Source organism: Cervus elaphus, chromosome 5 (assembly GCF_910594005.1).
Source record: "Cervus elaphus chromosome 5, mCerEla1.1, whole genome shotgun sequence".
Lineage (NCBI taxonomy): Eukaryota > Metazoa > Chordata > Mammalia > Artiodactyla > Cervidae > Cervus > Cervus elaphus.
The window spans coordinates 59631473-59646224 of NC_057819.1; the positions used below are offsets into that span (position 1 = coordinate 59631473).

Here is a 14752-nt window from a genome sequence, read left to right on the forward strand (position 1 = left end):
TGTTTCCAAGTTGCTTTTGAACAAGGTTTATTTAAATTTATTTAAAAGAGTAAAACGTGTTGAGTAGCATTAATCCCCCATGCACCTTTCACTATGCATTAGCAATTAATTCTCCTTCTTGTGGTTTGATGAATGTGAACCTGATCAATTATCTGATCGTAATTAGCACAGAGTGATGATTATTGCTGAAGTAACATTCTTACTTCATTTCTCTACATTTGTCTGGCACTTCTCAGACAGCCATGTTAGTCTGCAGAATATGACTTGCTCTCTTGGCTTCTGGCTTTGAGGCCAAACTATTTTAGGTTTCTTAAATAGAGGAGTGTTGAAAAAAAATGCTCTGGTATTTCCAACTCTCTGGACATAGCCTTCTAGCCTCTAGGAGAAGGAAGGCGTGAGGTCTGGTCTTTTTCCCTCTAGCAGGCTCAAGCTCTGATTTTTGTTTTTTGACCATTTTTCTAACTCTTAACAGGGCTGACCTCATTTTTCTCTGCTCTCAGCATTTCCCTTCACAAAGGTGCCTCTCTGCTACTCTGATTCTTGAGTCTTCTGAACAGCCTTGTATAGACTGAAGGGCCTTGGCCGCCCTGGTTCTTTGAGCTCTAGAGAAAATCCAGAAAGAGGGTGTGTCTGTTTGCTGGGGCTGCCATACTCAAGGACCACAGACTGGGGGTCTTAAGCAAGAGAAATCAATTTTCTAGTAGTTCTCAGGGCTGGGGATCTGAGACAGGGTGTTGGAGATCCGAGACAGGCTGTTGGCATGCTGGTTTCTCCTGAGAGCCCTGCTCTTGGCTTGCAGACGGCTGTCTTCTCCCTCCGTTTTCTCATTGTCTTCCTTCTGTGTGTCTGTGGCTTGACCTCTGCTTATGAGGATACCAGTCTTATTGGATTAGGACCCGCCCTCATGAACTTGTTTTAACTTAACCACCTCTTTTAAAGACTTTAGTTACAAAACTGTTACGTTCTGGGGTACTGGGGTTTAGGACTTCAACATATGCATTTTGGGGGACACAGAACAGACAAACAGGACATTCAGAAATTTGAAGCTGAGTCAGGAGATGCAAGGGTTTCCCAGGTGGCTCAGTGGTAAAAGAATCCACCTGCTAATGCAGGAGATGTAAGAGACTCAGGTTCGATCCCTGGCTTGGGAAAATATCCCAGAGGAGGAAATGGCAACCCACTCCAGTATTCTTGCCTGGAGAATCTCAGGGACAGAGAAGCCTGGCAGGCTACAGTCCATAGGGTTACAACGAGTAGGATACGACTGATCGACTGAGCATGCACACAAGGAGAAATAAAGGCCAAAACATGAAAAAGAAGGAACAGAAATCCTCATTTTTATAAGGAATAATGAAACATAGTGTGTGCGGTGTGTTATAACAGGCAGGGCACATGTAGGTATCATTTGTGATCTCCCAGTGAGACAGACTGGGACCTGGACCCTTGCTGCAATGCTTGCACATGGACAAATGTCTCCCTGAGACAAAGAAACATTGTGTTTGTGTTTGTCACATACAAGGAAACTGTTGTTGTTCAGTCTCAGTCGTGTCCAGCTCTTTGTGACCCCGTGGACTGCAGCACTCCGGGCTTCCCTGTCCTTCACCATCTCCTGGAGCTTGCTCAAACTCATGTCCATTGAGTCGGTGATGCCATCCAACCATCTCATCCTCGGTCATCCCCTTCTCCTCCTGCCTCCAATCTTCAGGGTCTTTTCCAATGAGTCGGCTCTGTATTAGGTGGCCAAAGTATTGGAGCTTCAGCTCAAAGAAACTGTAAAGGACTGCAGATATTTGCATGCATGCTCAGTTGGCGCAAATCATGGGCAACAAGATACAGAAAGACCAAAAAAATCCAGCTGCCACTCCTGAAGAGCCAGGAAGCAAAACCACATCCCCCCCTGCACACTCAACCACCAAAAGGGAGGCAGACCACCTAAGCCACCCCTCCAGCCCAACCTCTGGGCCCGCCCCTACCCTCACCCTGTGTGAGGAACCAGCTCTCCTCCGACCTCGGGCTGTGAGCAGGGGGACCAGTTATTTGTTCTTGCTCCCCCGTGCTGCAGCAGGGGCCCCAGTAAAGCCTTGCCTGAATTTCTTGTCTGGCCTTAGTCAATTTCTATTAATTAAGGAAGGCCAAGAGACCTGGCCTGTATTGCCATCCTGGCACATGGGGAGAGACACTGTCCTGACCTCGGAGGCAGCGTCGAGACTCAGAGAAGGTTCCTGGCCTGCTCTGGGTCTCAGGGCTCAGGAGGGATTGGGCTGTGACTTGAACCCAGTTCTTTAGACTCTGGCTGGTAGGCTTGGCACCGCTCCATACAGGGAGGCAAAAAAAAAGGAGAAAGTTCCCTTGGGTCCCTCGGCCTTTTTGGTGTGGTGTTTTGTTTTGGAAACTCTGCAGATTAGAGCCATGATCTCGGGACCAGCCAGTCCGGTTCTTGTTAGTTTTAGCATTTGTGGTGCAGAAAACAAACACACAGAAAGTTTCACCTCTTTTAAGAAAGAAAGATATTAAGTCACATTTTTTGGGAGTGGTGATTTTATCATGGAAATTTCAAGTACAGAAAAGGTAAAGGGTACAATGAACTCCTGCATTCTTGTGCAGACTCAAAAATTTTCACGATTTTGCTACAGTCTCCTCATTCCCTTCCTCCTCCTTCAAGCAAATCTAAGATAGATTACTCTTACTCCTTTCAATATGCAACATAAACAATTAAAACATTTTCTTACATAACCCTAATGCCAGTCCAAGTTTCCTGATTGCCTCAAAAATGTCCTTTTTCAATTGGCTTGTTCACATCAGAATTCAAACAATCTTGTGTCCAACATACTAAGTTATATTTGCTGATACATTTTCTTGCCTTTATTTCTTGTCTGTTGTACTTTGAGATACTTTGTTTCCAGGTATCCACAGAGAGAGAATGCAGTGGTTTGGTTCATTTTGATGTATAATTTTGATGCGATCCTCATTTGGAGTTTTAGTGCTTCTCTGGACAATGCATATACTGCCCTTAAGGAAACAAAAGAAAACAGGTTTTGCCTTACTTTTGATTAAGTGGTTTCCTTGGTCTTCAAGAATCATCCAAACAATTTCTATGTACCAATCAGCATCATATTATTTTTAAAAGGTTAAAACTTGTCAAGAACAATCTCAAGAATACCTAAACATAAGAAATGTGAAAGATACAGTGCATCTTTACAAATTGCATTGGTATATGTGACGACTGCTTAACCAATGTTTTTTCATTACTGTTTACTCTTTACATTTTGTCCATGTGGAACTTTATTTTTTTCCCAGCTGCAACTCTTGAATACCAAGCTGCTAAAACAAGTTGGTAAACTCTTGCTCTTGTCAAACATTATTTTTTATAGGCAACAGGAATGCTGTTAATGTGAGCTAGCAAGGATTCTGTGTGCAACTATTTGTTGACAGCTTTTCAGATTTGAATTACTGTATTTTGCTAACATTTTTTCTCTTCCAATAGGTATAAATGACCAAGGATTGTATCGAGTTGTGGGGGTGAGTTCAAAGGTCCAGAGACTTCTGAGTATGTTGATGGGTATGCCTCTTTTCTAATCATTTTCCATGCATTATTTGTTGATGTTCGTTGACTTTACAACTTAATGTTTCATAGTAACTTAACTCAGAAATCCATTCTGTTCTTCTACTGCCTCCAGGAGTTTTCTCCTGAGCAGAGAGTTGGCTCAGATAAGTTGATTTGTGTTTGCTCAGGCCTCTCTCACTAAGAAAGGGAGGAAGAAAAGAAGACAGCTCATGGGTGAATGTCTTCTGCTTGCTTCTCCCAGGGAAGGAAAAGCCAGGCTTCTGATTTGCCTGGCTTCCAAATTGCCCGTGCAGTCTTGACAGTACATTTGGTTGGACAAGACCCCTGGGACTCGTTCGTTTTTCTGGAGCTCCCCAGCTGTCACTCGACAGTGAGGGTCTGATTCTCAGGGATTCATTGGTATTCACACTGGCTTGTTTGTATCAGGCTCTTCTCCAGAACCATGCCTTCTCCATCTGTGCTGATAACACAGTGTTCTTTGGCATCGCAGACGAGAGGAAGCCAGAAAGTGAATTCATTTCATTACCCCAGACATTATGCGAATGACAAAGTGCTTTTACATTACCCTACTGTCAGCTCAGTGCCACCTGTAAAAGGCCCCACTTGCCCCTGCACCCCGGCCCCAAGCAGGCTACCGGGGGGGCTGATGATAACTCATCAGGCTTGAGGGCCCATGTGTCAAACCGATCTGTCATTATGACCTTGCTAAATATTAATTAATTTGCTATCTCACTTTAATCAATATTAACAATACCCTCAGGTATTCTATCAATGCATTTAAACCTGTCTGCCTCTTCAAGCGTTGTTGCAGAGGCTCACTTTGAGGAAGCATGAACTAAACTGCCTAAAATCAGCTTGGGTGTTACAGATAGCATTGCTTGTTTGGCTGTGTTTGAATTCAGGATTTAATAATCAACAACCCTTTTTTTAGATATTAACCGCAGGAAAAATGACTCGTCATCACTTGGAAGAGCCTAATGAGAATACATTTGCGTTTCATGAGCTGTTTTCATTTTCTGCCTCTCTGGTTTAACTTGGGTGTGCAATTTTGGCAGTCAGATTTTCCTTTTTACCATTAGTGAGCTCCAAATTAAATAGACTCAGGTTGCCAGTGGTTCAGTAGCAGCTGGCAGAGTTTAATGGGACAACAGCATCTGCTTTTAGTTAATTTTAAAATTAGAAACACTTCTCTCATTTCCAAGATGGTGTTATAGTGATTAGAACTGGAAGACGTTGTTGGTATCAGAAAGGGAGATTTGGCTGGAAGGCCCACTTGGCAGTGAATGGGTCATAAGGATCCTAGGGTTATTTTGTTATCTTCTCGTCATGTTCAAGGGCAGCTCGAACAAGTGGGTGTCCCTGTGGTCACCCTGAGGTGTTAAGCTGCCTCCAGATTTGTTCTTAATCTCATAAAAGTTCACATGATCATCAGTATCCCTAGACCCGGGTGGTACTTTGCTGTGCTTGTGGGAAATGTCCCAAGGCAGTCCTTAACTTGCAAGGTGTTTAAAATATCTAAACCCTTAAAACTTCATGACCTGGAAAACTGTTTTCACTTTCCATGAGATTCAGGGTAGAGAAGTCCAGGACACAAGCGTGACACCGCCACATTTAAGTTGCTGGCAAAAGAAATGCTGTGTTTTCAGTAATGTTATTCTGCCATCAGAGGAAATCAGAGAATTAACACAAGGGAAAGATACTGACTTGTTATTTTTCTTATTAAGTAATGCATTTAAGGGAACAGTACTGGATAAATTTATTTTACTTATTTATTTACTTTTAAATTTATTTATTTTATTATCTCTAAATAATTCCTAGTGTGAATTTAAGGTGGTCAGTCACAAACTTTGGATTTTCATTAGCATTAACATCATTTTTTGTTACTTTATGTTACCAACTCAAACTTTAGTTCTTAAGATTCATTCACTGTTTCGAGTGAGTTTTAAGATGGCCTTAAGAGATTTCTTTCCTTTCTTCCTGATTCAGCGAGTGTAAAAATTGAATTAATTTATACCTTTTCAGAAAAAGAATTTTAGAATTTCTGAATAGTTGTGTACATTCTATCCCATAGATGTTTTTTCTTTCCAACTTTTCCCAACCTCTCTACACTGTTTCAAAGTTATATGTGTTAAAGAGAAAACGTTGGGTGAGTCTGCCAGATTTTTAACTTTGCTCTTTTGTAACAATCTGTTTTTCCCTCCTATAACTTATTAATTCTGTTAATTTTTCCTGTTTGTGATACTAGGTAGTTATTTTTAAAAATATGTATTTATTTGTTTATTTTTAAAAAACAATTTTAAAAAAAATTTTTGAAACAATCTCAAGCCTACAGAAAAATTGCAACTATCGTACAATGGAGTCCCATGATAACCTTTCCTCAGATTTACTAAGTTTTAACATTTTTAGGCAGTTATTTTTTAAACATTTCTGTTCCTCTAGATAATGTTTATTTCAAATTTGATTGTTTTCAAAATGTTTTTGTTCATAATACATTTTTTCTTTGCAGAAATGAAGAATAATGTAACTTCTTAAGAATCTGAGAATAAGTTCTAAGTTGTTTTATATTTTTTGACAGGGACTTGTGTGTGCTTTTTTTTTTTTCCTTTGGCCTGGTTCTTTGTAGTTATTAAGAACCAATCATATACTTTGCTATTATTTTTCTATTATTGCCATTTTTGCATAAAATATTTTTGTGTTTAAAATATTTTCTGCACTTTTTAAATATTCCTGTGTTAAACGTTTGTGATAATTTCTAGACGAAGGGTGCATGCTCAATATCTTGCATGTATTTCCTTGCTTGTCTCTCTTGGGTATGTTTTCACTCTTCACATTTAAGATTGCAACAGAGAAGAATATTTCTTCTTCCTCCTCCTCCTCTTCGTTCCCCTCCTCCTTTTCCTCTCCGTCCTTCCCTCCCTGTTCCTGTTTGCCTGTCCCCTTCCTTCTCCTCTCCCCACCACCCATGGAATGCTGATGGCAGTTGACCATGGAAGGCCTCTAAACGACACGTTGTCTGTGCTGCTCCAGGTGGCGTAGAGGAGGGGAAGCTGCCTTCCCCCGCGAGGAGAGTTGTTTGTCCTCTTGGCCCCTCTCCATCCCCTGGGGCAGGAGGCTGCGGTCTGCTGAGTTTTCCAGCAGCCTCTCAGCTTTCCCGCGGACCATGCTTCTCAAGGTTGCACAAAACCATGCCTCAGTGCCTTCCTTCCCCTTCCATGTGTTTTGCTTTTCCTCCTTCTTTCTCTTCTCTTTTCTCTAACAGAGGGCACACATAGTCTGTTAAAAGTTTTTTTGGTTTGTTTGTTTTTTTTTATGGGAAACTTGAGGCAGTTGGGAAAGGCGGGGAGAAACAGCAGATGAGGTGTCTTTGGGTGAGTCATGGTTTTGTAGTAAGTGGGGTGAGAATGTAACAGATGAATTGCAGTCGCTATCGGTAGGTTGGAACTGAGCTGAGGTACAGTCGTTCTGTGTACTTGTTTCTCCACGGTGGAATGAGAGCGTCAGAGCAGTGCTGGGAAAATTCAGTGATAGCTTGTGTGTGCTGGTGAATCTTCTGTCTGTTTCTAAATTTAATTTGTAGAAACAGCTGGATGATTTTATTTATTTAAGACACAGAACCATAGAAAGCCAGAGTTGTTTTCCTGTAAACCTATTATGTTGTTTACTTTGTTTGTAGGATGACTTTTTACATAGATTGAGGGGAAAAGCAAACTAATGGAGCTGAGAAAGCTTCTGGTTTTGGATTATAAAGAATATTCTCAAAACTCATTCAGTCACTATGCATCTCCAAGTACTTTAGGACCCAAGTCAGTGTCCAGTAAGATGTCAGCATTTTGGGCTGGGCTGAAAGTTTCCAGTTTCAAAAAAAAAAAAAAGAGATGACCACTGGTTATATAATTATGAAACATCTATCCAAATAAAAAGTCAACTCTTTGTGTCTCTGCTTACTAGTTTAGGTTTTAAACTAATCCATGTGGTGTAATATTCCTTGGTCAGAGAAGAAACAGAATTTCTACCTTATTTATAGTAGAGCATATATTCTAATTGAACACTCTAAATGCATTTTTAAGTTTGAATACAAAATAAGTTACTAACAAATTTATCTAGTCCCAGTGCATCCACAGATTGTCAAGAGCTGCTAGGGATGGGTGATTGAGTTATTTGAAAACAGTGAAAATTTAATGGAGGAGTAATACCATGGACGCCATGTAGCCATTGGTTTCTATTGTGACAGCTCCTTTTTATTCCATAAATAACAAAAGATGGCTTATTTTCCCATAGAAAGACTATGCTTCTCAAAATACAGAATGATGGTCAAAAGCTGAAAGTAAAAGATTTCCTTTCAAAGCCTCCTGGATTTTAAAATGGTGATTTGCTGGTAGCAAGTTGATTGAAAATGTTATCTGACTTGTATGAGATTTAAATAATTGATTTAATGAGAGAGAGAATATTCAGTTACTGCAGTAATTGGTTGGCAAAGCCTTTAGAGCAGAATTATTTAGTCCTAGTTATAAAGGATTGCACCTTTAATCAGGGTGCTTAATTTGATTTCTTGAATGTATCTGTGGCTTGTCTGACAAGCACAGTGACAAATGAGTTCTGAATTGTAGGAACCGATCAAAATGTAATCAGTGTCAATTGCCATTGTTGTAGTTTATTGCATCTTGCTGTCAGTTGCTGTAATCAAGAGCTGTTGAAGTGCTTTAAAAAGTCTCTAGACTTTTGAGTAATTGACTTCATATATCTGATGTTATGGCTGTGAAATAACCATCACTTCCTGTTTTACTTCATTTTCGAAAAATTTGAGGATAGCATTGTGTTGTCACGCATCCTTTCTCTTTTAAGGGGCATGTGTGACTTAATGTACTGTTCAGTTTGAACAGGATTTTCTTTTTGAGCTTTAATTTGAAAAGGGTATGCCAATAAAGTGTTTCCTTGCATATTTAGACAAATATAGTGCAATGAAGGAAAAAAACCCTGAAACAACTAGTTTTTTGGGAAGTCTTAGTTGAAACATTCCCGAGTGAGGGAGAAATAAGTGTCTTTCACAAATCTCTTATTTTCTCCTTTGCATGGTCGGAGTGTAGAAACTCATACCAGTTTCTGTTGATCGATGGATGTCATTCATCATAACCCATTTACTGCTTCTCTCTTTGGGTAGAATGCTTATACTTTTGGTGACTCAGTTGTGGTGATTACCTGCACATTTAATGATTTATGGAAATCTGCATACAGCTCTGATTGACTTTGATGCTCTCAATAGAGTGTTTATGTTATCTCCATTGTGCATGGGAAGAGCTGAAGTTCAGATAGGTTAGAAATGACTTGGAGTGGTGAAGCTGGTCAGGTTTGCAGCGGGACTTAAGCCTAGGTGTGTGATTCCTTGATGCACTCTCTTCCCGGCTCCTGGGTCATAGCCAAGTGCAGTAGCCCAGCCTTCCAAGGCTCGGAGATGCCACCACCCTCAGAATGCTTGCCTTTCTCACCATCCCTTTTTTTTTTTTTTAATTTCAGAGCTGACTTTTTCTTTTTCAAAATTAACTGTACATTCCATCCCCTCCTCCCTCTCCTGCCCCTTCTCCTTCAACTCTTCTTGTTCTTTTTTTTAGTGCATGTTTTACATCTTCTTTAGAACTTACTAGGTATTTGAAAGGGCATTTGGAAGAAACACATTATTAATGTAATTTTAAGACAAAGAAAACTAATTTAGAATGTCAGAAATCTTTTGTAGAGGTTTCTAATAAATAGCTCCTGGATGAGTGTGTAAATTATAATGTTAATACGAAAGATTACTCATAAAAGGCTTTTTAAGTTTATGTGTCATCGTATTTCTATTTTGGTTGATCATGTATTAGTCTTTGGAGAGAGAGTATGATGAGTGCAAACCTTACAAGTGTGGGACCAGATTTAGAAGAAGGACCAACTCCTTCTTCTCCACTGAGTTGTTGATCTTATAGTAATTTTAACATTAAGGGTGCTGTTTGCCCTGTCATAACACAGTAACAACAATGCCACCCAAAGCAAGTTCAAATATATAGGCACTTTATGTGTTACATGCTATAAGCCATGACTGCTGAGTAGTATCTTATAATAGTAGTAGTAATAGCGATATATGCTTTGCAGCTGTGAATACTAAAATGCTTTGCTAAGATCTTCCATACTCCTAGCCCAACCCTTACCCTTTTACTTTGATCGCCACTACAGATTTTCTGAAGTGCTAGAAATGTCTGAGAATAGAACATGACTTGTAATATGATAAGAAATTGTATGTAACGTTTTTTTATAGGAAACCACAGAATTCAATATTTGTGGTTTGGCTGTTTAAGAATCTAAGCATTGTCAGCCAGTCAAGAGGGCCTCTGAATGGTCAGGTTTTAATATTTGTTTCTTCCTTGCTTGCTCACTAGATGTGAAGACCTGCAATGAGGTAGACCTGGAGAATTCCATAGACTGGGAAGTGAAGACAATAACAAGTGCCCTGAAGCAGTATTTGAGGTGAGCTTCTCTTGGTAGCAGGGGGGAAGAGCAGACTGGGTGTCTAACACACAGCTGATGCTGACTCTGCATGTGCGACTCAAAAGTCAAAGTTTATGTGAAAGTATATTTGTGAGGTACCTAATGATGCTCCAGAAGTGTGGTCCATAGTCAGTGAATATCAGCTGACAGATCAATTGCAACTGAAGAGAATTGGAAGAGACTTGGGTTTTGAAATGCGGATGTGAGTTTTCGGAATTAAACGCTCTGAAACAGTGAGGAAGAAGGCTGTTTATTCCATTCGTTGAATCTTTTCTTTGTGTTGTAGGCTAAAGTGAAGATATCTTAATTTAAATGTAAACCCTATGAAATTAAACACTTATGATAATGACACAGATACAAAGCTATTTGAAAAGAAGTTTAATTGATGAGGTGTTTTTTAAAGATGGACTTTGAGTTTTACATATTTGCTGTAGAGTTCAAAGAAGGTTCAGCATTTCTATGAGCATTCACCTTTCTTGAAAAAATAAAGGAGCTGAATGATCACAAAGCTGGAGGTTAGATGAAGGACAAGTACATGGAGCAAAGGAATGGAAAATAGTCACAATTGTGCTTCCTAGGCTGTGGGTCTGCTGGGGACTTTGGTTTTTGTCTGGCAGTCAAATGGCACTGCCTCCCCAGCATGAGTTCTTTTTAACCAACACACAGGATTATTTTTTAGGGAAATGCTATCTGGGTTCCAACAAGCACATTAGAGTCAACTTTTAGTACGTATTTTGTATTTTAAAAATTTCAGACGTATAGGCAGGAAGATGAATGTAATGACTTCTCAGAGCCCCAGTCTCCTGCTTCTTCAGTTTTCAACATTCGGCACTTTTCGTTTCCTCAGTCTCCCTACTGCCACTTTTTGGGGCTAATACTTTAGAGATTTTCTAAACCATCATATTGCTGCACTCATAAATATTTGAGTGTATCTCAGAAAAGATAAGGACTTTAAAACAGGGACCAAATAGAAAAGACAAAATGTATCACGCATGTGTGTTCAGTTGTGTCCAACTCTTTGCAACCCCTTGGACTGTAGCCTGCCAGGCTCCTCTGTCCATGGGATTCTCCAGGTAAGAATACTGGAGTGGGTTGCCATTTCCTCCTCCAGGGATTTCCAGTAATTCCCCAAATGCTGGGACAATGAGAGGGCCTCCCCTGTTTCCAGGTTTCCAAAATGTCTCACGTTGGATGAGAAGCCAACCGATGTAGTGACAACATAATGAGTTGTATATGGGAAACTTGTCATTTTTATTACTGCTTCTCCAACGTTAGCAATAGTTAAGGGATTTCCGTTGTGGTTTGGTGGTGAAGAATCCGCCTTCCAATGCAGGCGACTTGGATTCAATCTCTGGTCAGGGCACTAGGATTCCACGTGCTGCGGGGCAACCAAGCCCATGAATGGTGATTTTGAGCCTGTGGGCCGCAGGAAATAGCCCACGAGCCACAAGGAAGACCCAGAGCAGCCAAAATCTTAAAAAAACAAACCTAAAAAAACCCCAAGACTTAATTCTTATTTTTTTTATGCCGCATTGCTTAGCTAGACGTACTGCAATGATGTAAGTAGCATGAAGATATTTAGATACAAATTCATTTTTATTGGAAATGAAACACTCTCTATGGGATTTCTAAGCGATCTCATTTCCCCCCCTCTTTTGGGAACCCTTTAACTTTCATTCTCTGACAGATGAAACATTTTCCTTTATCACTACTTCCTGCTTGATCCTGTTTTGAAACAAAACCAGAGCTTTGCTTTTTGATTGCGACTTCTTTTTCTTTATTTAGTCTGTAGTGTAATTCGTTTTATTTTTCTTCTTTGAGTATAGTGGATAAAGGGGAGAGAGAGAGAGAGAGGGGAAATAAGAGAACAGCTTTTCTTCACTAGTGCTTTTAAGTTTCAGCGTCACTGTCTCTAGTTGTCATTGTGTGTGTGTGTGTGTGTATTCTGCAGCATCAGACATTGTACGTAAGATAAAATAGTGGCTACAAGGGCCTGGTGGAGGGGTGAGACTGGTGTTAGAGGGGACAAACCCATAATGAGTAGTAAATAGGCCACAGAGATGTAATGCATAGTATAATGAATGCAGACAATAGTGTACTATAATTATGTAATGTGATAAATATTGCTACATTGGTTATCACATCACAATATATAAATTATCAAAATAACACACTGTGCACCTTCCACTTATCTAATGTTCCAAGTGAAATTTATTCAGTAAAAAATTAAATGTAGGGAGCATAGTCTGTAAATATATTTTTTCATGTTTTGCTAAGCAGTTTTATTGAAGTGTAATTGATGTACAATAGCTGCATATATTCATAGAATATATTTTGAGCAGTTTGATGTGCTTGTATGTCTGTGAAGCCGTCAGCAAAGTCAGGATGGTTAACCTGCCGTCAGGGGTTCCTCAAGCCCCTTTGAGTTCCCTCTCTCTCACACTTCTCTTCTCGTTCCCTCATCCCGGGCAAACCACTTGGTTTGCTTTCTGTCACTATACATTAACTGACATTTCCTGTAATTTCATGTAAATGGAGTCATACAACATGTACTTTTAAAAATCTGGATTCTTGGACTTCCCTGGTGGTCCAGAGGGTAAGACTCAGCTCTTCCAACACAGGGGACACTGGTTCCATCCCTGGTCGGGGAACTAGGATCCTACATGCTACATGGCCAAAAAAGTAAAAAAAATAAAATCTGGGTTCTTTCTCTTGGTATAATTCGAGATTCACCTATGTTGCGGCAAACACCAGTTATCCATTCCTTCTTGATGCTAACTGATGTTCCTTTTTATGGATATACCACAAATTTCTTCTTTTATCCACTTACTGTTAATAGACACTTGCATTATTTGTTGCTTTTGGCTGTTATAAATAAAGCTACTTTAAAAACCTTTGTGTATAAATCTTTTCAGTGAACTTAAGCTTCCCAGGTGATGCCAGTGGTAAAGAATCCTCCTGCCAATGCAGGAGATAGGAGAAACTGGTGTTTGATCCCTGGGCTGGGAAGATTTCCTGGAGAAGGAAATGGCAATTCACTTCAGTATTCTTGCCTGGAAAATTCCAGGCACAGAGGAGCCTGGCAGGCTACAGTCCATGGGGTCACAAAGAATCAGACACAGCTGAGCACTGAGGCTTTCATTTCTCTTGGGTGAATCCTAGGAGTATAGTGCCTGGGTCTTATGATAGGTATATATTTAATTTTTGGGGAAACTGACAAGCTTCTTTCCAGAGTGGCTATATTTTTTTACATTCAGTTCAGTTCAGTCGCTCAGTCATATCTGACTCTTTGCAACCCCATGAATCGCAGCATGCCAGGCTTCCCTGTCCATCATCAACTCCCGGAGTTTACTCAAACTCATGTCCATCAAGTTGGTGATGCCATCCAGTCATCTCATCCTCTGTCATCCCCTTCTCCTCCTGCCCCCAGTCCCTCCCAGCATCAGGGTCTTTTCCAATGAGTCAACTCTTCACATGAGGTGGCCAAAGTACTGGAGTTTCAGCTTCAGCATCAGTCCTTCCAATGAACACCCAGGACTGATCTCCTTCAGAATGGACTGGTTGGATCTCCTTGCAGTCCAAGGGACTCTCAAGAGTCTTCTCCAACACCACAGTTCAAAAGCATCAATTCTTCAGTGCTCAGCTTTCTTTACAGTCCAACTCTCACATCCATACATGACCACTGGAAAAACCATAGCCTTGACTAGACAGACCTTTGTAGGCAAAGTAATGTCTCTGCTTTTTAATATGCTGTCTAGGTTGGTCATCACTTTCCTTCCAAGGAGTAAGTGTCTTTTAATTTCATGGCTGCAGTCACCATCTGCAGTGATTTTGGAGCCCAGAAAAATAAAGTCAGCCACTGTTTCCACTGTTTCCCCATCTATTTGCCATGAAATGATGGGACCAGATGCCATGATCTTACTTTTCTGAATGTTGAGCTTTAAGCCAACTTTTGCACTCTCCTCTTTTACTTTCATCAAGAGGCTCTTTAGTTCTTCTTCACTTTCTGCCATAAGGGTGGTGTTATCTGCATATCTGAGGTTATTGATATTTCTCCTGGCAATCTTGATTCTAAATGTTTTAAGAAGTTTTTATCTTTTATGTTTCCATGTTGCCCTCCAGAAAGGGGATGCAGATTGAAAGCTCATCTTTGTGTTCTTTAAGTGTTTATAGAGTTTGAGGATCTGGTCTTTTAAAATTTAAGATACATATAAATGTTGATTGAACTAACATTCTGTTGACCACAGGATGAAATCTACTATTTATGTAATCTGCTTTGTAGAAAATTAAAATGATTTTTTTTAAGTTATCATCAATTTTATTTTATATCTTTATTGTTTCATAGGCCTATATCAAAGTTGAGTATTATATTTTTATAAGAGATATAAGAGGAGGGGGCTTGATTTCTTGAAGTTTGTTTAATCTTTTCCATATATTTTTTGTGGCATCTTCAATTAATACCCTAGGGGTGATTTTCAGTATTATCTATTTGGTTGGATAAAATGTTTGACTTTAAATAAGTAAGTCTGTGGAAGGAAGTTTTATATATGAAATCAGATGTTTGTAAAGGTACTTTCCAAGATTAAATGTGAAATGCTTAGATCTGATAGGAATTTGTGACTGCTTAAGCTTTTGATAATGCCTGGTGCAGATAACACTTAATAAAGGAATCCA

The 14752-nt window shown here is 39.8% G+C and overlaps 1 protein-coding gene across 2 annotated transcripts in view; it reads left to right on the plus strand.

Moving 5' to 3' along the window:
- ARHGAP10 (Rho GTPase activating protein 10) overlaps positions 1-14752 on the plus strand; it is a 358558-nt gene that overhangs the window by 217646 nt on the left and 126160 nt on the right. For both annotated transcript variants that reach the window (XM_043902572.1, XM_043902573.1), the window contains exons 14-15: positions 3485-3559; positions 9970-10057. In XM_043902572.1, coding sequence (XP_043758507.1) covers positions 3485-3559; positions 9970-10057 — 163 coding nt within the window. The remainder of the gene's footprint in view (positions 1-3484; positions 3560-9969; positions 10058-14752) is intronic.